Raw genomic sequence first — 26436 nt, forward strand, 5'->3', positions numbered from 1 at the left:
CAATAACTATTTAAATTCATACATCACTCATTGTTATAAAAGAAATGTCAAACAAAGGATCCTCGCTCCAAGCACCTCAGGGGGAGCTCCTGTCTCCTCTGCACCTCCACCTCGACCAGCAAATTACAAACTGAAACGTCCTTCAAGATGGCTCAAGGACACCATTTCAGGAGGTGCTGGGGATCGAACTGGCAAACCTTCCAGCTCCCTCCTGAGCCACTGGTGTCCTTCTGCCTCAGCTTAGGTGTTACAGGCCAACTACTTCCTTAGTTAGCAGGTACTGTAGTGCAAGTCAAAAACGTCTGTGTATGGCAAAGTTTAAAGGTAAGGTCTAAATGTTAAGCATTGGAAAGCAAAAAAGCATTTCAACTGGATCTTTAATACTTATAAATAAATTATATTCAAAAATTTCATATACAATTTGAAATAAAACAGTTGCCCAACCTCACGTTGTGCAGAGGACAAAACAAAAAGTTTAAATTGTTTTTACATTATAATTCATTGAACCTCATGGGGAAATTTGTCTGGTGCATTTTGACTCCTGGTACTAGGAGCAGTGGGCAGCCAGCGAGCAGCACCCAGGGGAACCATTTTCTGGATGACATTGACAACATCATTCCGGATTGTTATTTTTTTCCCATGGTGATAATGAGGTATCTGCTCTCGGTTGAGTGGGAGATCAGGCCCAGATTGTTGTTATATCATGCACCATATGTACCGTGTATATTTCACACTGCTCATATTGATTTCTGACCTGCTTTCCTGTTAGTTAGTTTCTCCATTTCTTTCCACCTTCCTTGAAACCGCAGTGACGGAGCTTGTACTACAAATAATTTCACCCAATATTTTTTTTACACCTGTAAACCTGATTTGTACTTTGTCATATGACAGTGTACCGATCTACAAGCTTGCGTTGCGGTGCGACGCACATGAACTTGTAGATCAGCTATTTTCGGCATGCAACACTGGCGTGTGTAACAAAGTATAAATCAGGCTACAGGTCTTCACGACATTACAGACCAACATCCTCTTCCTCTTTCTGCAGCCGCTAGCTAGCAGAGATTAAAAAAAAGAAAGAGCAACAGACACATCATATCATTGCTGTCGGGCACAAACCTTGTATCTCCATATTTCAACTTTTAATGTATTTTTTGTAAATTAATGCCCTACTTTGGTGTATAGCTGACTGTAGATCTGCTATTCTTGCTATTTTTGAAACATTTTGAAAGTGATAATGAAAGTGGTTAAGTCTGTCTGTTTTTATAAATATTGAACCAATCAAAAGTATTGGCAAGAGCTTGTGACTAAATAATATCTACAATGGATCCATTGGAACAGAGGTCATTTATTCCAATTTCCTGAAAAGTAACCCAATCCTGAGTCAATAATGTTTTTCTGTATTCTTTTTTTTTAATAAAAAATGTTGTAACCCTTATTTTTCACCCGGTGCCAATGTTAAGCATGTAATCTTGGGCACTACTCTCCCTCTGCCAGCCTGGGGAGAGCCCCGAACTCAGCTCATGCTTCCTTCAACGCATGAGGAGTTAGCAGACCGCTTCTTATCACCCGACAGGGGGGAGTTTACCTGGTTGGACGTAGCGCGTGGAAGGAACACGTTATTCCAACCAGTTCCTTTCCCCTCCATCAGGAGCCCCGGCTGACCAGGGGGAGGCAGTATAGTGACCAGGATTACTGCATGTTTTTGTGAAGGTACCTACCTACCCTAGGGGACACGGGGAGAACATGCAAACTCAACACAGAGTAGTCCCTTTCGCCAACCCCACCTAGGGTATGGGCACTGATGACGCGGAGGAGAGAACGCGCCCACAGCGTCCCTGGCGGGAATCGATCCCAGGACCTTCTAGCTGTGAGGCGACAGCGCTACCGACTGCGCCACCGTGCCCCGTTTTTCTGTATTCTTGCGCTCAACCTTGCGAACAGCTTTCGCCGTGGCGTTAAAGTTACACCTCTCATTTAAGAGCAAACTTTTGTGTCCATTTCCATTTTGCACAGGTGATTATGTGGTGATGACCGTCTACTTTGACCTCAGAAGAAGAATGGGCTACTTCACCATCCAGACTTACATCCCCTGCATCCTCACCGTCGTCCTCTCCTGGGTGTCCTTCTGGATCAAAAAAGATGCCACGCCGGCCAGAACAGCACTAGGTACTTCTTACGTCAATCACTATCTTAAGATACATACGTATAGTGGTGGTTCTCAACGTGGGGTCCAGGGACTGCTGTGGGTCCTTGAGGGGCTGGTTTCAGAGCGTCCCCAGCTAAATGATTGATAGTTAGGAACCAAACTGATCCAAATTGAAACTGATCTGTAACTCAGTGTTAAAATTGACCCTTAAAGTCATTACACACCGGCGATTATGCGAATATACGCAAAATACCGAATAATTAAAAGACGCTTTTTCGCTTCGCTTTTTTGCTCCATGGAAGCTTGCATTGACTTTATACGTTTTTTTTTTTTTTTACGTATTATTCGCATGAAAAAAACGCCCCCGGTGTGTAAGGAGCTTTACGGTCCATTTGGTTCCATTTGTTCACTCTCAGAGTTACATAATCATTGAGGGTTTTAGTGTAGAATGGGGCAACAAACGGGGGTCTGTGGCCTAATGCATAATAAAACTCTGTGGCCTAATGCATAATAATCTTGAAATTAAAAACGTTGTGAATCAATGCAGTATAGTACAGTACAGTATATACACTTAAGCATTTTAGTTTTTGTTTTCTTTCCATTAAAAACAGCAGTGGTGTTAAACATGCTTTAGACTAAACTAAGAAAGAAAGACATGCTGATTTCATTCAGGGTCCAAGTCCTGATATGACCTTCACACAAATTCACCTTGCATTTTTTTGTGTTTATTGACTTTTAAGTTGCCTTTTTATGCGCTTTTTATGTCTGTCCCCTTGTGTACACTGAATGAGCATCTGTTTGTCCTTTAGCTTCAATCACTCCTTTTTGCTTCTGTTCTTTCATTATGCTTTTTTTTTTTCCTCCATGCTTTCCATTTGTTGTGCAGTCCCGTGGAACACTTTGGTGAAGGTAATCGATCTCACTCCTTTTTTCTCCTTAGTTTTATTATTTAATTCCTCACATTTGAGTTTGAGTTATGCTTTGTCGTTGGTTGTGCAGTACATTTTATATGACATATTAGCCATTTAGCTTACAAGCTATCTGAGAGGGGATTTATTTTACACTCAACCTCACGTCCATATTTTGGGCATGTTATAAAACGGGTCTTGTCGTGAGCTGGTGTGGGAGGAGAGGTGCAGTATGCTCTGCAAATCAAGCCTCCTTTTTTCCCTCTGTGCCAAATCTCTGATAGACAAATCACCTTGCGGCACGTTGTGGGCTTGTAGATCTGCTATTTTTGCCAAATGTTTCCCCTAAATGTTCATCTATTATGACATGCAGGACAGGAATTTAACCCATTTAGACCTGAGGCCTATTCTAAAAACAACTTCTAAAAAAGTTTTCTGAAAAACTTAGCTTATATATATCAAAAATATATATCTAAAATGACACTTGCTTTCCTGGATTGAATGGGGCTATCATGAAGACCATGGCTGCCGTGCCCCTACAAAATGTATGGCCTTACGCCCCTCAAAAAATGATATGCCCTGAGGCCCTAACCAACCAGTTACACATTCTTAATGGTTAACCATGAACATTTTGTAATTTTTTGTTGTCATAGTCTTGTGGCCCCCGATTTCAAGTCATTTTCCAATTGTAGCCCCCAGCCTAATCTTGTTGAATACCCCTGTCCTAGCCTAGGTATACTCAGGGTCTGCTATATGACCTGCTGAACAGTTGATTAGGTGACTGAATTGGGCTATACACTGAGAAACACTTCTCATAGGAGTTTGTCAGTGCCAGACGTATTAGCTGCATTTATTACAGTATTTCCTCCCAAGATCATTTCAAATGATCTGCCCTTGGCGATCTGTTTGAGGTGCTGTAAATTTGTTGTTGATGACTCTGCACCTCCTGCATCCATTTTCCCAGCTTGTGTTGCAGCTTGTAGATGGGCTATTTTTGGAGCATGACACTGTGCGCAACCAAGTATAAATCAAACGTAAATGTCACGGCCCACCCACCTGTTGACTGTAATTTGCACCTTTTTTAGTAATAAACACATCAACATTTAGGTTGTGTGAAAGCAGAGCAAAGTAGGCCACAATTTTACTTTCTTTATTGCCTGTGCTTTTTGTGAAAGATTCTCCATTTCACACTCGCATATCTCTCAAATAAATGGCTTTGATGAAAGGAGCACCTGGTTTCTAGTTCCATGGTAAAACTAGACTGAGGCAGTGTCAGACAGATATAGGAGACACACAGTACTAAATACATTTAGAGACAAAGGAATGGGACAGGGGAAGAACATGAAGGATGAGAGCAATTAATCTGTCAGATTAAATAAGTCATTATGCCATTCACATCTGAATGTGGGGGGAAAATAGATATTTGCTTTTTTTCAGGCTTTGATTGATGGTGTTCAGGAGGAGGAAGGGGGATAACAAATGGGTCTGAGGCAGGCAGGAAATGGTATAGCGTTCCAGGAGAGGGACAAGGAGACCGTACCACACATATGTGCTTATCAATCTGATACCAATTGATACCAAGGCTAGTATCCGGATACTAATACTGATACAATACTTATACAAGTCATCTCATTTACATAAAAGAATTAGTAAGTGCAGGCATCAAACTGTTAAATTGAAAGCCCTGCATTATGAGCTCCTCTCATAAGAGTATATCATGTGGTTTTATGTGGCTGATTTTCATGCGATTCAGCAGGTTTGTGCTTTTTAATAACTCTAAAGGATGCTTGATTTTTAATAACAGCTTAATAATAGCTTTCTCTCTGTCTTGTTGTGTGACTAACTGCATGTGATTTCTTGGCGTGACTGTGTGTATAGGAATGGATACAGGGACAGGGCGGAAGAAGACATAGTTCCAATTAATGATTTACATTTCACTTTCACAGAATTAGATTAAAATGACTGGTTAAGCCAACGATTTGGTATCGATATTTTAATGTGGAGGTCTCTCAAGAGGAAATATCACTAGGGCCTATTGGAAATATTGATATTTCAGTATCGATCCACACATCCTTAAGGGCACTCCAAACCAGCAACAGAAATAGAAAAGGGGCTCTGGAGTATTTAGGCCTAACATGCATGTGGTGGATATCCCACACCTATAGCAACAAAGCTTTCAGCAGTAACATTAGTCACCTGTAGCTCTAAAGACTCTTAAAGGAACATCCAGGATCCAGAGAGAGACAGGCAAGAAGATCAATACCATTTTTCCCCAGTACAAAGATAGCTTTGCTGCTCATGCTAATTAGGTCTTTAGCACCAACCATGCAAGTCGATGGAAGTATCTAGCTTTGTATAGAGAAGAATAAACCTTTCAGCAGCTCCAAGGCTGGTCTACTTGCACTTTATAAACATTGGTGAACTTTGCCCATATCCTATAGACCTTTGGTCATGCCAGTTTAACCGCTTAAACCCGTTATACTTCATTGACCATTAGGCCTAAAAGGAGGGGGCTAGTGATGCGCGGGTCAGGTTTTTTCATGACCCGCCCCGCCAAGGAACCGAACCCGCCTCAACCCGCGCCACAAAACGATATATAAATCAACGACTCGACCCGCCCCGCGTATCGAAAATAGCAGACATACAAGCTCACAACGCGGCGCGTTGCGAGCTTGTAGGTCTGATTCTGATTCTTCGCAACACCATGGTACGAAGAATAGGCTGATCTATCGGATAACTGCAGCGCTGCCTGTGAAACACCGCATCACCAGGCTGTCGGGAATGAACCCACACTGACATTGTCAGATCATGATAAAAACTTTAAATAATTATGATGCGGTTTAGTGGTAGTTTTATCCAAATATTGATATTATTAATAATAGGCTTAAATGTGTTTTTTTTTTGCGTGTGAGAGTGGTGTTGATGACCCGCAACACCCACAACCCGCATAATTGTGGGCTCGCTGCAGCAGCAGCGAGCACACTATAGCTATTGTCACTATTTATTTATTCTCTCCCAAAAGTATGGCACCTAACTACTCCCACATACTTTCACTTAGAAACTCCATTCAAACTTTAAAAAATCCAGCTTACTGTGGACACGTGTGCTTGTACTTTTCTTTTTGAAATAATTAGTAGTTTTTGAAATAAATAACTTTAAGCACCCAATGCATTTCCAATGGGTTTTGCTAGTGGGGAGAGAGAAGGACAGAGGAGAAATGCCCCGTGTTTTCACTGTGTCACTGTGGCCACAGTTTTTACACTACAAATATTGATTTTACATCACCAAGTTCGCACAGGTCTGCTCTCTGATTTAATCAAAAAATATAAGCTGTGTGATGTATATATTTCGAGTTAAGACCATTAATATCAACCCATGTCTCTTCACACTCTAGCAATTACACCTGGTGAAAGCTAGCCTGTCATTCATTGGCTGCTCAGTGGTGCAGCAAAGTAACCACGTACATTTACTCAAGTACTATGCAAGTGCTTACAATGCACAATACAATTTTGATGTACTTTTACTTTACTTTCTATTTTTGTTACCTCTACTCCACTACAATTACAGCATATGACAGCTTTAGTTACATTACATTTTTGATTATTAATACAAAACCTACAGTAACCACACACAGCCGATCTACAATGTGACGCGTTATGAGCTTGTAGATCTGCTATTTTCTGAACATTGAGTACTTTTACTTTGGTACTCAAAGTATATTTTTATGCTAAAACGTTTGTACACTGCAAGCTCCAAACGCCCCCCCCCCCCACACACCCACCCCATACTCCACTGCCACTCCACCCCCCCCCCCTTCTGTCATACTTCGACTATTCAAAAAAAGCCGATCTACAATGTGATGCGTTGTGAGCTTGTAGATCTGCTATTTTGGAAAAACCTTGACAGTTTTTGGAAAGTGTGAGTACAGGGGGTGGCAGCGGCCGGATGGCAACTGCGAGGTTCCCAGTTCGATCCCGGGCTCCCCCAGAGTTAGTGTCGAAGTGTCCTTGAGCCAGACGCTGAACCCCTAATTGCTCCTGATGAGCAGGTGCCTTGCTCCAATTTAACACTAATGGTGTGTATTGGTGAACATGACCTCACACAACTCCCCACACCCCATACGGCCCCCCCCCCCACACACACACTGTAAACCATCGGAAGTAGCTCATCTACAAGCTCACTGGAGCCAGGGGGGAGCACCCCACACCCATCACTCCTGCCCCCTATACCCCTCCATCCCCCCTTACTACCATCAGCTATGCAAGCAGGTGTGTAATTGATGACAATTAGGAGAATGATAACAGGTGCTCCCGATCTGATCAACCGGAGGCACGTCTACACCCACACACAACGCAACGACAGAGATACCAGGTCAAACTGAATTTGTACTTTTTAAAGTAAACAAGTATACAATAAAGTGATAAAGTGATAATTCGAGCAAAAGAAATAAGCCGAATTAATTACACATTTCCCAGTTTGAGCCTCGAACGCCAAACCGAAATAAAAAGAAATAACACCACGTTTGTACCTCAGAAGTCGAACCGTGTTACAGAATGGCTAGCCCACCTTCCTCTCAGAACGCTGCGGCTAATAAGAGCTTCTCCCCCGTAGCCAGCGGGTCGAAGAAGCCCGGCCAAAGGCAGTGCCCCTGTGGGAACAAAATGTCGGGCTTTGACACCCACACTCGCTGCTTAAAATGCCTGGGCCTGCTACACGCGACCATGGGCCTGCAGCCTGGTTTCTGCGAGCACTGCGAACGGATGGAAATGAAATTTCTGATCCGACGGCTAAGCAAGATAGCAAAGCGAGCTAACGACCCGGTGCTCGGGGAAACCATGGACATGGAGGGAGGTGATATAGACCCCGCTCCCCCTGTACATGACTGGGCAGAGAACGCCGACGAACTCCTACCTCTCGAACAAGAGGAACCTTGTGATGACGGTTCACCCGCCTCCTTTTGCGTCACAGGAACACCAAAGGTTACATTCTCTCTGTCCTGTAAGGGCACTGAGCACTTACATGGAACGGTCTAGGCCTTTTAGAAAGGTGGACCAGCTGTTTGTCTCATGGGCGACTCAACATATTGGTAATCCCATAACTAAGCAGCGCCTATCCCACTGGATAGTTGAGGCTATCCAACTGGCTTACTCTAGTAGGGGTCAACTTCCTGGGCTCTGTTTAAAGGGCTTTCCATTCAGGATATTTGTGCCGCGGCAAGTTGGGCGTCTCCCTCAACTTTTGCCAGGTTCTATAGGCTAGATGTGACTGCACCGCCACTGGCACATGCAGTCCTTAGTGTGAACTCGATGACCTCCCCCTTGAGGCTGTCAAGGAACTTTCGAGCTAAGTTGTCTGGGTAATACGGGAGTTTATAAAGTCTCCCATAAGCGAATATTGAGCGAGTAATATGATAAAAGAACTTTAGGTTAGAACGTAACCCCTGTTCTTTGAATATTACGAGCGAGATATTCGCTAAAACGCCCTCCTTGCCTGATTGGCGAGAAGGGAATTGCTTATCTTGAATGACGCGGCTGGCACTCATCAGTGCTTATAAGGGCACGCAGGGGGTGGTACCTGCTGATGACGCCAGCACGCAACCTTGGTCCAGCCCAATAATATTGCCTGGAGTGTATAATAATGTTTCTGTGATCACGCCTGGGGACGTTCTCCCATAAGCAAATATCTCGCTCGTAATATTCAAAGAACAGGGGTTACGTTCGTAACCTAAAGTTATTAGGATAGACTAGATTAGATTAGACTTTTTTGTCCCAGAAGGAGATTTGTTTTCATGGCCCGTTCAACACATAAACACAGATACACAGGAGCTGTTTTATGTGTTTTTGACTTTATTAGTCAAAAATGTAAACAGCACGTGGTACTAAGGCTAAAACTGGTAAAAGGCTAACACAGAAAAGTCCTGGGGACTTGCATAGAAACATACAGGTAAAGACAAAACATAGACGATAGCATACAACGTCGTCAGTGAGGCAGTTTGTTTAATGCTGCTATTGCAGAGTTAAAAAGCTAGTTTAGCTCCTAAATTCAGCTCATGTAAAGCTACTTAATTGGGTACTTAGAAAAGCGCTATATTGATCTGAGCTATTAGATTTTTTTGCAGAGTTAAAAAGCAAGTTTAGCTCAATATCCTGCTAAAGCAAGCTTTTTTCCCCCCATGTTAAAGTCCTGTATCTCCATCCAGATGGCTGTGATGGCTCTGTTGTTCATGTCTGAGAGTCTGGGTGTGGGAAGACAAATGATTTTTAAGGCAGTATGTGTGATGCTGTTGGTGATGGTCAGCATGTTGAAAGCATGGGGAACAGTACAACAGGGTGGACTGCATTATGCTTTTGTAAAGGTCGTGACACACTGAAAGTGTCACTGACTCATGTCAATTATTTTTAAAATTATGGAAAGAAATTATGTGTGGATCAAAATGTAATGTATTGTCCACAGTGAGTCCAAGATATTTGAAACTGTTGACCTGTTCTACTGTGTTTCCATGGACGGAAATGGAGGGGGGTTCAGTGTAATTCATGCTAATGACCAGTTTTGTCCTTGTTCAGCTGTAGGTAATTGTCAGTGCACCATAAGTTTTGATTGATTGAATACTTTATTAGACATAAATGCAAACAGTACGGGTACAGTCATACACTTGGGCTAAAAGGATAACACAATAAAGTCCTGAGGACTTGTTTCCATTGCGGTCCTGTATTCAATTCATAGAGAAATTTAAAGACATACAATAATATATCAACACTAGTAGCAATAAAACATATATGTACAGTAAACAGGGGGGGGGGGTCATTTCTGGTGTTAAGACGTTAACTCATTCGGTGCCATTGACGTGTAACACGTCAATTGTTTCCAAAGCCCAGAGCGCCAAAGACGTGTAACACTTCCAAATAGCCTGTGTTCTATCGCTGAGGAAGTAGTGAATCCAGTGGATGAGGAGTGGAGGCACGTTGAGGTGGTGAAGTTTCTTGATCATCTGGTGGTCCTGAATGGTGTTGAAGGTGGAGCTGAAGTCAACAAAGACAATTGTAATGAAGTTGCCTGAAGATTCCACATGTTGGAGGAGGGAGTGGAGGAGGCATGCCACAGCAAGGCAAACTGATGCGGGTTCGGCTGGTGGCTGGCAGGATGGTGTTCAGGATCCATTTTTCTGAGGTTAGGGCTTGGGTTCTGGCGTTTTTTAAGTACCGTTATGATGGTGGATGTTTGGGGGAGAGAGATGCAATAGCAACACCATTAGTAAAAACTATGATGACAGTTATGGGGCTTTGATTTTATGAAAGGCTTTTTTTATGTTCATGTTTCTGAATTCCTGCTCCAATCTGTTTTTGAGTTTATCTTTAATAATGTTGTTCTTTATTTGTCATTTTAAGGGCAGCCGAGTCCCGGCGGTGGAATACCTTCAGTTTTTTTATTGTCTGAGTCTGTGCTTTGCCTATTTCGTGGGTTGATGTAGAACTTGATAGTCCATGATAACAGAAGCCCTTTTATCCAGATCACCTTGAATAACATCCCAGTCCGTGCATGTCAGTGAGACCTGGAGTTGTGACGACATCCCATTGACTGGAGGGGCAACATCCCATAGCCTGGAGGGACGATTGGTTAATTCGTTGTTAAGTCAACTGGCAGACCAGTGGTGTAACTTCATCAGTTACTTAGTGACATTAACATTTAAAGGGCTGGCCTGCTGTTGTGGTCCAGACAAAAACAATTCACAGAGCAGGCTAGAGGCTTCAATCCATTTCAGTCTTATTGGTGCTAAAGCTAATTAGCAGGAGCGCTATCTTTGTATTGAATGCACAGAGGTGAAAATATTGTATTGATTCTTGTCTGACACTCCGGGTAAGTACATTAAAAGGCGTTTTACTGATGTGTTCACAGACAAAATATATAAAATTAATCACTTTTCTAACTGCAACACTACTTTTGTGGTCTATCGTCTTCAATGTCCATGTGGTTGTTTCTGTATAGGTAGAACAAAAAGAAGGTTTAAAGACCGCTTGGGTGAGCACAAAACTGCCATCCTAGTAAATAACCCAGATTACCCTATGGCTGTTCACTATAATGGAGAAGGACATGGGAGCCCCTCCTCTCTCAAAGCTGTTGTCTTAGAAGTCATCTCTAATGATATTAGAGGTGGTGATAGACTGAAGAAACTGCTCCAAAGGGAGACTTTCTGGATTGTCACTCCACAAGCCACTACATTTCCAGGCCTAAATGATGATGTTGACTTTTTGCCGTTCTTATAGCTGAATTCTTCATACTGTGATGATTGGGCTCTTTCTGTCTCCCCAGTTAACTTTCTACTTTTCAAAATGTTACTTTTTACTTTTGGTGTGCATAAGTATTATGTAATTTATTTAGCATATTATGTATTTTCATTTATTTTGCATATGATGACGTCATCTGTGTGTAATGCTTACATTGGTTGGAATCATTTGATTGCCACTCACAACCTGTACTTCGAGTGACTAATCACCCTGATTGTTAAGACCCTGTTGAAGACCTAAGTGTCGAAACATGTCGGTCAGCTGTTGCCTTGCTCATCTGCCAAAATAAACCCATATATTTTTTCACCTGAAGACGGAGTGCCTCATTATTTTTTCCTTAGTCTGCCTCACCACAAGCAGAACTTTGGTTTCCTTTGCTTACATTAAAAGGCGTATTTGCCAAAATGTCAGCCGTGTTCCGAATCAGTAATGACTAATGCCGTCTTCAAGTGATGGCCATCACCCTCTTCACCTGGTCCCCGATTTCAATAAGATTTCAACTTTGAAAAGTGCTGTGTAGGAAAGCAGACAAAAACGAGCTTATGTGACAACCAGCCAAAGACGGGCTAACCACTAAAACCCTATACCGTACTTAAAGTAGTTGACCGAAGTAAAAAATTGTCGATCTTCAAGCTCACAACGCATTGCAACACATTGTGGCGCATCGTGAGCTTGTAGATCTGCTATCTATGCCAACTATTGCCCCAGAATAGGGACGCTAGAGTTCAAGTGGCCAAAAGGAAAATGTAACCACGGTAGTGAAGGGGCAGAAGAAAACGTGTGAGTTGTCAACCTGAAATAGATGTGGCCCGGCTGTTACCATAGAAACCTCAGAGAAACAGAGGCAGGAGTCACATGTTGTATTTTCCTCCTGTGATTTCCATGAGGGAGAGAGAGGGGAGAAGGAGAAATGGAGTCAGGAAAGAGCAGACAGACAGGAAGAACCTTTAAAGGTTTAATTTGCTGGCTTATGTTTTGTTTTTGTCCCTGTGAACCTGACTAAAGATGATAATTTGGTCATTCAAGTGTTTTTTTTTTGTGTTGCATCGACAGTCTGTCAGTTATTTCTGGTGAGCAACATGATAGTATGACAAATTATAGGGTTAAATGTCACATCTTCAAAATGTCACCAGAAGTGCTTCGCTGGTTAGCCCCAAACGGCTACCTATAAGCCTAACCTAACAAGCGCTACTGCCTTCAAAATGGCATATTAGTTTAAGGCACTGACAGGGATAAAGTCACATGCAGGTAATGGATAGACAACATGAAGTCGTTGCAAGTGCCATGACTTGGTTGAATCCGATTACACTCAGGTTAGAGCTTTGAGTGCCTCAGGGCTATTTACCAGAATCTTAGTTATTATTCCATGTTAAAAGATCTAGTTTCTGACATAGAGGTACTAGTACCCGGAGTGATACTTATTAAGTTAAACATTTTTCGCTATTGCCTGATATTGGTTATGAATAACTAATCCCACATCCATAAAATCAGTTAAATCTGTAAAGTAACACAAAAAAAATGCCTGATAGAGTTTCCAGTTAGCTTGTGTGAGTTTTGAATATTAACCACTTCAGGGCTACTCAACTTAAGATGGCTCAGGGGCCACTCAGCAAAATACCAAAAGTCCAAGGGGCCGCCATAAAAATGACGGTCCTATTTCGGATTTTTCGATTTTGTAACACACAAGAAAATGTACATTTTGACATCATATTCTTTTCACTGTACCAGTTTATTTTGTGTTGTGTGTATGTCCAGTGGCAGACACCTATCCTGGGCGCGCGGCAAAGCTGCGCGGCCGGAAAAATTTGGGGGTCAAACCCCCCCAAAAACCCGAAATGCACAGAAAACTATGCATTATACCTGTAACAATTGACGCACCTGTATGTATGTCTGTCTGTTTGTTTTTGAAAAATGTTTTAGCAACCCATATATTTGAATGGAAATGTATATTTTTATCCTGTGCTTAAAAAAAAAAAAAAAAAAAAAAAGTTTTTTTTTTTTTTTTTTTTTTTTGACCATGAGGGGGCCGCCAAGACGCTGCGATCGGGCCGCATGCGGCCCGCGTGCCGCGGGTTGAGTAGCGCTGACTTAAACCCTCTTTTCTTAGTAAAACAGACCCAACTGTACTCTGTGCAAGCTCACAGCTTGTAGATCTGCAATCTTTGGCCAATGTTCCCCCCAGAATAGGGATGCTGGGGTTCAAGTGGTTGCATACTAGCATCTTGTCCAGGGGGTATACTTGTACGTCATGTGACGTCATGTAATAACAAAAAAACTAAACGTGAAAATTAACATGAAAATAAAATCGCATTGGCTCTACCCTAAGACTATCCATGGACTCCCATTATGAATGATGAATGATTGATGTGAAACTGTCTTCTGATATGTCCCTCAGGTATAACCACGGTGTTGACCATGACCACCCTGAGCACGCTGGCCAGGACGTCGTTACCCAGGGTGTCCTATGTCACTGCAATGGATCTCTTCGTCACTGTCTGCTTCCTCTTTGTCTTCGCCGCTTTGATGGAGTACGCCACGTTAAATTACTACTCTTACAGCGCTCAAAGACCCAGCTGCAGCAAAGCCAAGAGATCGGTAAGGTTGTCCATGAATCAAGATTAGGGCTGTCAAATGTTGCATTTTTTCAATTGCGATTAACCTCATTGTTCATCACAATTCATCTCGATTTTAGCCACTTAACACATTGAGTGTGTTGCGTTCAAAAACGGTCCGGACCGTTTTTGAAAGTGATCAACGGAAAGTGATCAACGGTCCGGACCGTTTTTGAGAAGCTATCCGTTATGTGCCATAAACGGTCATAAAATATTATGGCACATAAACGTTATGTGCCATAATATATTTTTATACTTTTATACTGTCAATGTATGAATGCGTAGCGATGCAATGCCTTGTGAAGTTTTAGATGGGCTATTTTCAAAAAGTTTGAACAATTTTGATTTTTGATTTTGTTTTGCTTTTCGTGTATAATGATGACATAATGCCCAAAATAGGGATGCCAGGTTGAAAGTGATCAAAGCAATTCCCAGGAGTAACGTTGGCGTCGATGGCAGAAGAGCTGTTTTGCCACAAAGGGGGGAATATATCAAAGTGGGTCCTAATTAGAATTTAACGACTGCAATGTACTGTACTGTAGAAACTTAGAGGGACAATCTCTGCCTGACTGTGATCTTTGACCTTTTCAGTTAACAACCCCTTTGGGGCAGCCTATTGATCATCCCCATCAATCCTCCCTTATGTTCTCTGTTTTGACTTTGACTTTCATTTCGACCAACTTTGACCTGCTGATTATTCCCACCAAGTTATTTTATAGACAGATAGACAGACTCATGAACAATAACCAGTGTTGGGCAAGTTACTCAAAAACAGTAATATATTACCTATTATTAGTTACTTGTTTAAAAAGTAATTATATTTCAGGATTGGTTTCCAAACTGTGATGTGACGACCTTTTTATACTGAGTACAACCTCAGAAAATATTTGGCTCTCCAAGTACAACCATTATGACTGATGTTAAAGTATACAGTAGCGTAGACCTACCCCATCCTATTCAGCTATACTGTATATGCACAGTTAACACAGGAGACAAATGTATTCCTGATAAGAATATGTAATTTTCACATTATGGTAATCTCTCAAGACGGTTTCAGAGCTCCGCAGCAGAATCTCTCGGCAACTACCGTTACAACGTGTAGAGTTTGATGTTAGAACTTAGTAGGAATTAAAACAAAGACGCACCACACGACCACAGGAAGAGGAGGGCTGAAGGCGAGTGAACGGGCCGACATCTGGTCTCTACACGAGATCGCGGGCGGTGCACTAAAAGTGGCACTTCTCAGACAGACAGACAGACAGACATAGACACACACACACACACACACACACACACACACACACACACACACACACACACACACACACACACACACACACACACACACACACACACACACACACACACACACACAGCAAGAGATAACATTAACAACTTTACTTCATTCAAACAGCAAGTGAGATACTATCCTACTTCAAACACACTAGCTCGCGCGCGCGCGCACACACACACACGCAGCTAATGACAGAGCTAACAGCTTTTGCAATGCAAAAAGCACTTCCAACGTGTTTACATTGTTTAGGTCACAGGAGCAGTATGGTTTTCTTTTTTCTCCCCCCCCCTACATTTTGAGTAGCCAATTATTTTTTACCCCTTTTTCTCCCCAATTTAGTCGTTATGCCAATTGATTCCTCCCCACACACCTTTGTGTGTTGTCACTGCTGGCGTATCCTACTGACTCACCTGCCAGTGAGGAGCCCCCACCAGGAGGACGTAGAGCCTGTCCTACTCCTCCCGCCCAACACTCCCCTCTGACAGGTGCCACCCCAGCCCGTAGGAGTACGTGTAATGACCGATATCGCCCTACCTGTGTGATATCGGTCCAATGCGGGCCAATTGTGTTCGTGTAGACGGTCGACAAAGCCGGATGCACCACAGTGGATTCAAACCCACAACCTCCGTGGTGGTGGGCAGTGACTTTACCACTGCGCCACCCGAGCGGCAGTATGGTTTTCATATCGTGAATATGAGTTGACAATGTATTTTTCAATTATTTCAACTATTAATGTAGAATTGCATTTTTTTTATTTTTTGGATTTAGAAGGACAGAGTTGACATGTTATGGTTGGGACACACCAGATAGTAATATTATTTAGTGCATTTATCAAATAATAAAAGCTTTCGCAGCTTTCCTGCCTTTTCTTTTACCCGAAAGTGAGACAGGGGACCTTAGAATATAGATAAAACCTGTTCATGCCTGATTAGGTTTTTATAGAAATCTGACGGAGTTGACAACGATCTTGGACACAACTTTAAAGGGCAGAAACGTTTACAAATTATTAAAAAAATGTTGAAGTTGTGAATCCTTGTCTTAGACAGGGGTGTTTTCTGGCAGAGTGCAAGTTTAGATGTTAAAAAGGAAACCAGACCAAAATATTGTATACATCTTATGTAATTCATATATATAAATCCTTGAAGAATATATTTTAACAAAACTTTTTTTTTTTTTATTGTGTTCATAAATAATAATTTGAAATGTTTTGGTAGGACATGATTTGTCCCAATTCTCAAGAATGGGTGATATGATAAGTCAACACTAGTCTACTTACAGGAGGTAGATAAACATTTGCAGTACGTGACACACACCACAGCTTAACTGATGTTGGTACCGGCGACTGTATGCACGAGTGCTTCTTTTCGTTTGATCTGCCGTACAACATTAATATTTAGCATTAAAACTGAAGTAACAAGCCTGTTAAGAAAATGTATGGAGTAGAAAGTACAGATACTTGTGCTAAAATGTAACGATTAAAAGTAAAAAGTAGTTGGAAAAATAAATACAAAATATACTACAGATACCCGAAAAACTACTAAGCACAGTAACAAAGTATTTGTACTTCGTTACTTTCCATCTCTGGAGATAGGTAGTTACTAAATGTAAGTATTCAAACTTTATCCTATTCCCATGGGGGGTTTCTGTATTATGCTCCCTGATTTAGTTTAGCATGCTGCTTGGCTAATTCAAGCGAGGGAGTATCTTAAGAGTGGAGCCATCAGTGCTGAGTATAATTGTATTCCATTTGTTGCAATAAATGGTTAGCAAGAGTTTTCCATCTTGACTGAAGACTGTGTTAATGTTGACAGTCCCTAATCAAGATGCAAAATTGCCAATTGGCCTCTAAAGAATATTCCATCTAATCACGTTTACGAATTACGAACTCCTCAAAATTGTTGATGATGAAATGCGGCCCTTTTATCATGTCCTCTGATAAGATTGGTTGGTATTATTATTTCTGTCTTGCCTCACAGGCTTCCAAGACTCATTTGAGCTTGTCAACAACAGGAGGAGGCAGTGCAGGTCTTTTCATATTCTGTGCACTGAAACACGGCTTTAATATGACAATAATAGCCTGGATAGGCTAATAATTTGTGATTATCGAGACAAAGGTGATGCACTAGGTAGGTGATGCACTAGGCACAGCCATCATTTACAAGATATATCTAAAAAAGTATACATAATTACAGAGTATCCTCAATGATATTAGAGTGGACTGAAAGCTTTTCTTTGTTTATACTTCAAAAACGTAGATGAAGTCCACGATCACAACACCAGAGGCAGCTCCATGGATCATGTTCAACCCAGATTTGGCACAACAAAGGGAATGAACTCGTTCTCATGCTATACAACAAAAATGTGGAATGCCCTACCAAAAGGAGTAAAGGAGTGTAAAACCCTACTCACTTTCAAAACTGCTCTAAAGAAACACCTTCAGGAGGCTGCAATTCCAAACTGGCCCCTGTCAGTTAACCTAACCCAGGAGCTCCTCAAGGTCCCACGCACCCGCCTGAAGTTAAAAGGTGACCGTGCCTTTTCGGTCGCTGCTCCAAAATTATGGATCACAAAATTACCTCTACTTCTGTTAGGTCTGCACCCTCATTGGACATCTTTAAAAGCAGACTCAAAATGCACCTGTTCTCCCATAGCCTCGCGTGGCCAGACAATATCACACGACACACTGCGTGGATATTAGTCTGGTCCCTATCAACGATCGATTTTTTTTCCAAGGGGTGGTTACTAGGGGTGTGCCGATACACTACGATACGATATTGGGCTCACAACTTCGATACGATTTCGATACGATACGCACTTTTTTATTATGAAAATATATAGGGGGGAGAAAAAAAGCAAATGCAAACAAATAATTCTGTTTTTGCATTATTCAGACACGTTTTGAATCCAAATAGGGCAATAGTGTGACACCTGACCCAAAAAAAAACATGTTGTCACCCTTTTCACCTCGGGGCTGTTTGCATGCCTGATTATTATTATTGTAAAAAAATTAATAAAATCAAAACGTTTTTTTTCCCCATAACGATACATATCGTCACGAAAACGTATCGCGATATATCGCGGGACGATATATCGGCACACCCCTAGTGGTTACAAAAAGATCCAAACGGACTCTATTGGTTAGACCTAAAACCAATCAGAGCAGTGCTTCCTGCTACGTCACACACAAGCGCCGGTGCTGAAATAGTAAACAATGAAAGCTAGCTCCACTCGTATTTAGTCTGGTAACCAGATGAAACTATTCTTAATACATCTTTCTTTCCAACAAAAGCTTTAATGGCAATTGTATGTTCGTCTTTTAGAAAAGAAATATTTTCTAACGCGTTTACTACCGATGCTATGGCGGCGTCCATCTTTGTTGTGAAAAACTGAAAATGAGTCTCCTGCATTGTACGTCATTGCTCCAAATAAGGTGATAAGCCCGCCCACATTTGGATACTGGACCCTGATTGGTCCCTCACGACTTCGGAGGGAGAGAAATGAAATCTCTATTGAGGGGGGCCAGACCTAATCTGCCGAGGGCTACAGTGCGATGCAATTTTGCAACGGCAGATTCGTCTGGAACCAGGCTAGTTCTCCCAGGCTTTTTAAATAAACCTGGAGAAATGGTTGGACACTGGTTCATGTGCTCCCACATTTTTCTTTTCCTCACCTATTTGTCTTCCTGTTATGGTTTTATATATTTGATGCCTTTTTGTTTTTTGGAGTACAGTATGTTCTGTATTTGATGCTTTTTAGTGTGTTTTAACCTTGATGTTTTGTGTATACATTTGTCATGCTGTGCAGCACTTTGGTCGGCCTTTGGTTGTTTTTAAATGTGCTTTATAAATTAAATTGACTTGACTTATAGCAACATAGAGTAGTAAAGCCAAGTGGCAACACTATGCGGAACTTTGTCAGTGACAGTGATGTTTGGTTTATCGTGTCGTGACCATAGAGGTTTGCTCGTGCCAGTTTAACAGAGCATCCAAGCTGACAGGAGTCAGAGATACAGTATGTACTCGTCCATGTAGCCAAGTAGCACCAGCCCCGGTGTCAAATGATAAGAAAAGGTCGGTTATTACTACTATGTCCCATAGCCTGGAGGGATGATTGCTCTGCGATTTGCTAGTTTGCTGAGATGAGATAACATTCCAGATCCTGGATGGGACGATTGCAATGTAACTATTGTTCATGTATGTGATGCTATATATCATTGCTGTCGGGCAGAAACCAGCTAACTCCATGTTGACGCTTTTGAATTTTTTTCCCCATAAATCAGTGCTATTGAACACCCTTTACGTCTGTGTGTTGAATGAAAAGTATTAAAAAGCGCTTCTGAGAAAACCAGCTAACTCCATTGGATCCTCAAACTTTCTGCTAAACCAGCTAACTCCACCAAAGGGGGTGGAGTTAGCTGGTTTTGCTGACTCCAGGCTCCACCCCCTTTTGACCTCCAACCTCATTGTGAGCTTGGAGGTCTATTCAGCTGTTCTTATCAATGATGAACAAAACCTCCTAACTCCACTTTTTTTTTTTTTTTTTTCATTTCCTGAAACATTTTGGAGTTAGCTGGTTCTTGCCCGACAGCAGAGATAATTATAATACTGCTACGCAACTGAGAAAAAAGAAGAGAAAAAAATATATTGATATTTAATCAATTATCAATTATTTATCGCGAGAGAGGGAGTTTTCAGTTACAGATATTGTGATATATCGTTGATTACATTTCTTGCGATATATCAAGTATCGCAGATATCATGTATCGTGATATTATCGTTATAGTGGGCCAAACGATTAAAACAAAATAGGCCAAATGAGCTTGTTTGCCAACCTATAAAACAGCTATTTAAAGTGGAAAGAGTTGGACTCCGGCCGACCAATGAGATTATTTCCCAAATCCTGTGATTGAATAGTTAGTTGTTAGGCCAACTGGCCGACATTAATCTCTCACTCAGTGACACAGACAGACAGACAGACAGACTGTCTGTCTGTCTGTCTGTCTGTCTGTCTGACTGAGTCAGTCAGTCAGTCAGTCAGTCAGTCAGAGATGTTCACTGTTATATGGCTGTTGTGGTCCAGCCCCAAAAAAGGCTTGAAAGATCCAAAACCAATTAGCTTGGTCTCAATCCATCAGACATTATCCTATCCTTGAATTCCTTTGGAAGACCCTTACTCCCATGCAGGCACAATGTGCCTCCAGCACGTGACAACGGCACAAGAAAACACTGCCTGAACTAAATGCACTGCTCTACTGACTGACTTAAATAGCTACTTTAGGCTTTGTCTTCCAAATGAGCTTTGTTTCTTTGTAGTGTTAACATTGTGGTCCACTTAGGATTTTTGGGCGCTGTAGCCGCCCCTATAAGTGGGGTTGGGACACCTCATTAGTATTAGTTTCCTGCACTGTGATTGGCCCACTTCGCCCACTTTCCTGTACTGTGATTGGCTGACTCTATTGGCTGACCCTATTCAGCACTGTGATTGGCTAGCGAGACACATGATGACATTAATAACCTATAAATAGGATTATGCACTTCTAAGTGAGCTTCCATCACTATGATGACCACTGTGATGACCACACCGCCCACTTCACACTGGGTGTGATTTTTATATTGTCCATAATACCTAGTTTGATTTAATGTATGTGTTGCTGCCTTCTTGCAGGGAACTTGTTTATGTTCACAACTTAAAGGTATGGTAAGTGATATTTTTTGCGGTGAAAACAAAAGTTTTTTTGTTAAAAGGTGAAAGCACTATATTCTGGAGAATATACAGGGGTCTCCCTGTCTCTCCAGCTCTTTAAAAAGAAAATACATTTTCAGGTGCGGCAAACTTTCAACCAATCAGGAGAGAGTATATCGGTTTCAATTTTATAGTGTTGCAGCTTCAATTTTGTCTGCTCATTTCTTTGTCATCACTTCCAATTTCACTTGTTTATCCTGTATCCTGTGTGGGCTCTCTCGCCTGATTGGATAAAAGTGTATCCCTGTACCTGAACATTTGTTTCCTGTTTACCAAAGAGCTGGAGAGTCCTGTTACTGGAAAAAAGAAACACACTATATACACACTATAGCAATGAGTACTATCAGAATATAGAGCTATTTAACACATATTTGAACACAAATGATCACTTACCCTGCCTTTGATATTGAACACTCGGAAATAAACTAATTCATTTAAGAGTGGATTTCCCTGTTAGGGTTAACTACTGACGATTGAATAAAAAGTTGACTATAATACAATAATATTGTCATTAATTATTATATAGTGAAATAATTATAGTCATATTTGCAAGTTCTTGTATTTGTCAAATATACCTTGTAGCTGTTGGATTGTTAATAGTGACTATAATTTGTTTATATTGTGCTCACATACTTTGAAACACATTTTGAAATTACGGGGCCAGAGCTCAGCTCTGGACCTGTTTTAATGTTCCCCTCTTTTTTCTTCTGCCACTTTTCGCAGTTCTGGCTGAACCGTGCATACGCTTTTTACGAAACTTGGCCATATGGTAGATGGTCATGAAAAACTATCAAGAAATAATTCTCACAATCTTTCGTCAAAAGGTGGCGCTATAGCAAAATGCCAACTTTGAACAGGTACAACTCATGCCCTGTTTGACCTACAGCCATGAAACTTCAATATACATATGCGTCTACTCATGATCAACAACTTTCACACTCTGACTTTTGACCTCTGACCTTTAGATCTCCCACCATTTTGAATTATATGAAAAACAGTTAAAACCTATCTCCTCCTGGGATTTTTGAGCAATCTGCACGAAACTGTTTAGACATGAACTTTGGACCTATGCCGACAAACAAGCAGCAAAGATTTTCCATAAGTGAAAAAATGAAGCTTTAATGAGCCAATGAATATTGCAGTTTTATGACAATTATTCATCTGCCCCTAACACATACATGCAGACTCACATTTCTTTGAAACTTTGCGGTAATGTTGAGGGTCATTCCAAATATCACTGAAACCAATCTTACTCCAATTGGTCAAAGGGGGGCGCTATAGCAATTTTTTGAAAATGCAAACTTTAAACAGGCAAAAGTCATGCCTCGTTTGGCCGACAGCCATTAAACCTGCTTACACATGTGCCTTGACTCATGAGGAACACATCTATCACGTTGACCAGTAAGCTCCGCCCTTAGATTGTCCGCAATTTTGAGCAGTTTGAAAAACACTTAAACCCAGGATTTTTCAGCTATTTGTGTGAAACTGTATCATCTGTGTGATCTCCTTTTTCACATGGTCTTGTCTGTTGGTCCAATGTCTTCTCCCTTAAACGTGTGCCTCATAACCTGAAGGTTGCCAGTTCAAGCCTCACTTGATGCAGACTAATTTAAGTTGTATTGCAAAAAACATGACTGTATCAATGAATACATGTGCAAACGGTAAAGATAACATGAAATGCTTATTTGAGAGTATGTTTTTTCAATGTATGACGTACTTCATTGTGAAAATAGCCGATCTACAATCTCACAACTTTTCAGATAGCAACGTTTTGTGAGCTTGTAGATCGGCTGCTTTCACTGGTTTCGGTTTCGAGGAGACATACAGTTTCTCTATTGGTAAATGGTTTGTGAACGAGTGATCTTAGTGTTAGTGAAACAGGGGCTTGGTTCATGACAGAAGGCAAAAGTTTATGATCTTCAACAGACAACTTCAGCCTGGATGAAGCTATAGCACTACAGGTAGTGTCCCAGCCTGTGAGTCCGAAGGTTGAGAGTTTGATTCCTGTCAATGGCAATAGGTTGAGCTGTCTGTTTCTCTCACTCTGTCTATCTGGCTCTGGTAGGTGGGTCATTCCACTTTACAATTGCATCGCACAAAACATGACTGCATCAAATAATGCATATGCAATTTTTTAAGATAACATGAAATGCTTATTTGAGAGTATGTTTTTTCAATGTATGACATACTTCATTGTGAATATAGCCGATCTACAATATACTAATGCAATTTTGAGCAGTTTGAAAAACACTTAAACCCAGGATTTATCAGCTATTTGCCTGAAATGGTATCATATGTCTCACCTCCGTTTTCACTAGTTCAGGTCTGTTGGTCCAATGGCTTCCTGCTTAAGTGTATGCCTCACAACCTCAAGGTCACCAGTTCAAGCCTCACTTGGTGCAGACTACATTTAAAGTGCATTGCAAACAACAAGACTGTATCAATGAGTACATGTGCAATTGTTAAAGATAACATGAAATGCTTATTTGAGGGTGTGTTTTTTCAATGTATGACGTACTTCATTGTGAAAATAGCCGATCTACAATCTCACAACTTTTCAGATAGCAACGTTTTGTGAGCTTGTAGATCGGCTGCTTTCACTGGTTTCGGTTTCGAGGAGACATACAATTTCTCTATTGGTAAATGGTTTGTGAACGAGTGATCTTAGTGTTAGTGTGAATTCTATTTTCACTGGTTCTGGTCTGTTGGTCCAATGGCGTCTCGCTTCAGCATCAGCCTCTGGATTGCAGGGTTGCCGGTTCAAGCCTCACCTCCTGCTGGCTACTTTTCAATTGTATCGCACAAAACATGACGACTGTATCAATTAATGCATGTGCAACTGTTAAAGATAACATGAAATGCTTCTTGGAGAGAGTATGTTTTTGCAATGTATGACAAACTTCATTGTGATTAGCCGATCTACAATCTCACAACTTTTCAGATAGCAACGTGTTTCTGAGCTTGTAGATCGGCTGCTTTCACTGGTTCACTTTTATATTCAACAGACAACCTCAGCCTAGACAAAGCTATAGCACTATAGGTAGTGTCGCAGCCTGTCGATCCGAAAGTTGAGAGTTCGATTCCTGTTAATGGCAATAGGTTGAGATGTCCAATCAATCCATTCTGCTTCCATCTTTCTCTCTCTTCAATCTATTATGTTTCCATGTCTCTCTCTCTTCAATCTATTCCGTTTCCATGTCTCTCTCTCTCTCTCTCTCTTCAATCTATTCCGTTTCCATGGCTCTCTCGCTCTCTCTCTCTCTCTGTCTCTTCAATCTATTCCGTTTCCATGTCTCTCTCTCTCTCTTTCTCTTCAATCTATTCCGTTTCCATGTCTCTCTCTCTCTTTCTCTTCAATCTATTCCGTTTCCATGTCTCTCTCTCTCTTTCTCTTCAACATATTCCGTTTCCACGTCTCTCTCTCTCTTTCTCTTCAATCTATTCCCCCTCTCCCCCTCTCTCTCTCTCTCTCTCTCTCTCTCTCTCTCTCTCTCTCTCTCTCTCTCTCTCTCTCTCTCTCTCTCTCTCTCTCTCTCTTCAATCTATTCAGTCTCCATGTCTCTCTCTCTCTCTCTCTTTCACTGGCCCCGTGTTATCGCTGCTTGCAGCTATATTTCTATTTATTTTTTAAGGAAAACAAAATGTCATTGAACACGTTGCAATAATGATTTCTCTCTCTCTCTCTCTCTCTTTCTGTGACATTTCAGAACTACTCTGTACTCGACGTGGGTTCACCACACACGGTCATCACACTGAACAACTCGCTGTACTGGCAGGAGTTTGAGGACGCTTGTGTCTACGAGTGCCTGGAAGGAAAAGACTGCCAGAGCTTCTTCTGCTGCTATGAGGAATGCAAAGACGGCGCGTGGCGACGAGGCCGCGTTCACATAGATCTACTCGAACTGGATGCCTATTCCCGCGTCTTTTTCCCCACCTCCTTCCTTTTGTTCAACATCGTCTATTGGGTGGCCTATCTCTACCTTTAGCACTACGTATAGGAGGCACTTAGGGAGGACTCAGAAAGCACAGTCTAAAGCTCGATTTGTAGTTAGTTGCGCACTGGTGTCATGCACCAAAAATAGCTGTGAGCTTGTTCATCGGCTATTTCAGGTGTGCCACACAGTGCGCAAAAACGTATAAATCAAGCTTTAGATAATATACAAAAAGTAACCCTTCTCAAAGGTACAGTAACACCACGTGACCTCTTACCCAATGTAATTACCCCTAACATAGTCAGGAGGACAGAATTTGCCTGCAGGCCTTTCCCTAACAGAGATTTCGGCCTTTCTGACTTCAGGTATGACAACATGACATTATTTACTCCCTTCTTATGCTGTACACCTGCAGGGTGACGTGGGCGAACTATTTTGCTAACAACAGTAATACCAAGAAAAAGAAGGGAATGTGCTTTGCACTGCGATCCACAAAATGTCTCCGTCGAGAAGATGACCTCGTGGGTCATTTCTAAGACGCTGGGACGTCATCACATCAGCGGCACATCAGTCAAAACCAGTCGACGACACATCTGAGGACATCTAATGAGAACATCCAAAACCATTCACAGTGCCTTCCTCTGGAGGGGTAGCTAGCCACGCACAGTATGTCAGGTAAACTACGGTGATGCAAACAATTGATGTATCTGGCTTTGACTGATTGCAGTTGAACTTTAGATTTATAAATCAGCCACTCATTCATACACAAGCCCTTAGCGCTCGCATGCCAATTTCTCTACACCAGAAACCCCTCATTCGCTCCTCCTCAACTCACCAGTTGTGTTCACCAGTTTTGGGCTTAATTTATGCTTGTTCATACTACAGTGTCGCTTGCCGACAATAAATGGTTATCAGGTGACATTTTTGTTGCTTATTGGCAAATTTATAGGATGTGTTTTCCACAAAAAATGGGATAATGTCACATTCCTGCATGTTGCACAGCAACCATTTCCCGCCAGAGTACTTATAACAGGCATCAGATAAAGATTTATGTTTTTCATTAGCTGAGGGATGATTACATGGCCTCCCATCAACCCTCACACTCATCTAGATTGTTATTAGCACTCTGCTGCTATTATGTTAAGATGAGGACTGTTGACAGCTCTGTTTCTAAAACGGACTGTATTGCTGCCCATGAAATACAAGATTAATTTATACACATAGTAAAAGATCAGTCATCTCTATTTTACTCCCTTATACAAATTAAATCGTGTCGTTTACATGCAAATTATACATTGTATGTAAATGCAATGTATAATTTATCATATCCCTCCAGCAACTGATGTGCGTTGGTATAATGCATAATACTACCCGTTTTAACATGGATTGTGTGTCTTGTGTTTTGATTTCATTATGTTTAGACTGGCATTAGCGACTATTGAATTGCCTTAGGATACCCTGCTCAGAGAAAAGATAAACACATACTATAATTTAGGAATGTACATTTAATAAAAACCTTT

General features: G+C 41.5%; 1 protein-coding gene across 1 annotated transcript in view; it reads left to right on the forward strand.

Annotated features, from left to right (window-relative positions):
• Window positions 1-24970, forward strand: part of LOC308087417 (gamma-aminobutyric acid receptor subunit gamma-3-like) — a gene marked incomplete at both ends in the record, with an annotated part of 163634 nt that extends 138664 nt beyond the window's left edge. Inside the window, 3 exons of the mRNA XM_080431235.1 lie at window positions 2014-2166; window positions 13732-13931; window positions 24692-24970. Of these exons, the coding sequence (XP_080287361.1) occupies window positions 2014-2166; window positions 13732-13931; window positions 24692-24970 (632 nt within the window). The remainder of the gene's footprint in view (window positions 1-2013; window positions 2167-13731; window positions 13932-24691) is intronic.
• Between the last annotated feature and the right edge of the window lie 1466 nt (window positions 24971-26436).

This window comes from Gymnoscopelus braueri (genome assembly GCF_963280865.1).
Source record: "Gymnoscopelus braueri genome assembly, chromosome: 6".
In the NCBI taxonomy this organism is placed as follows: domain Eukaryota; kingdom Metazoa; phylum Chordata; class Actinopteri; order Myctophiformes; family Myctophidae; genus Gymnoscopelus; species Gymnoscopelus braueri.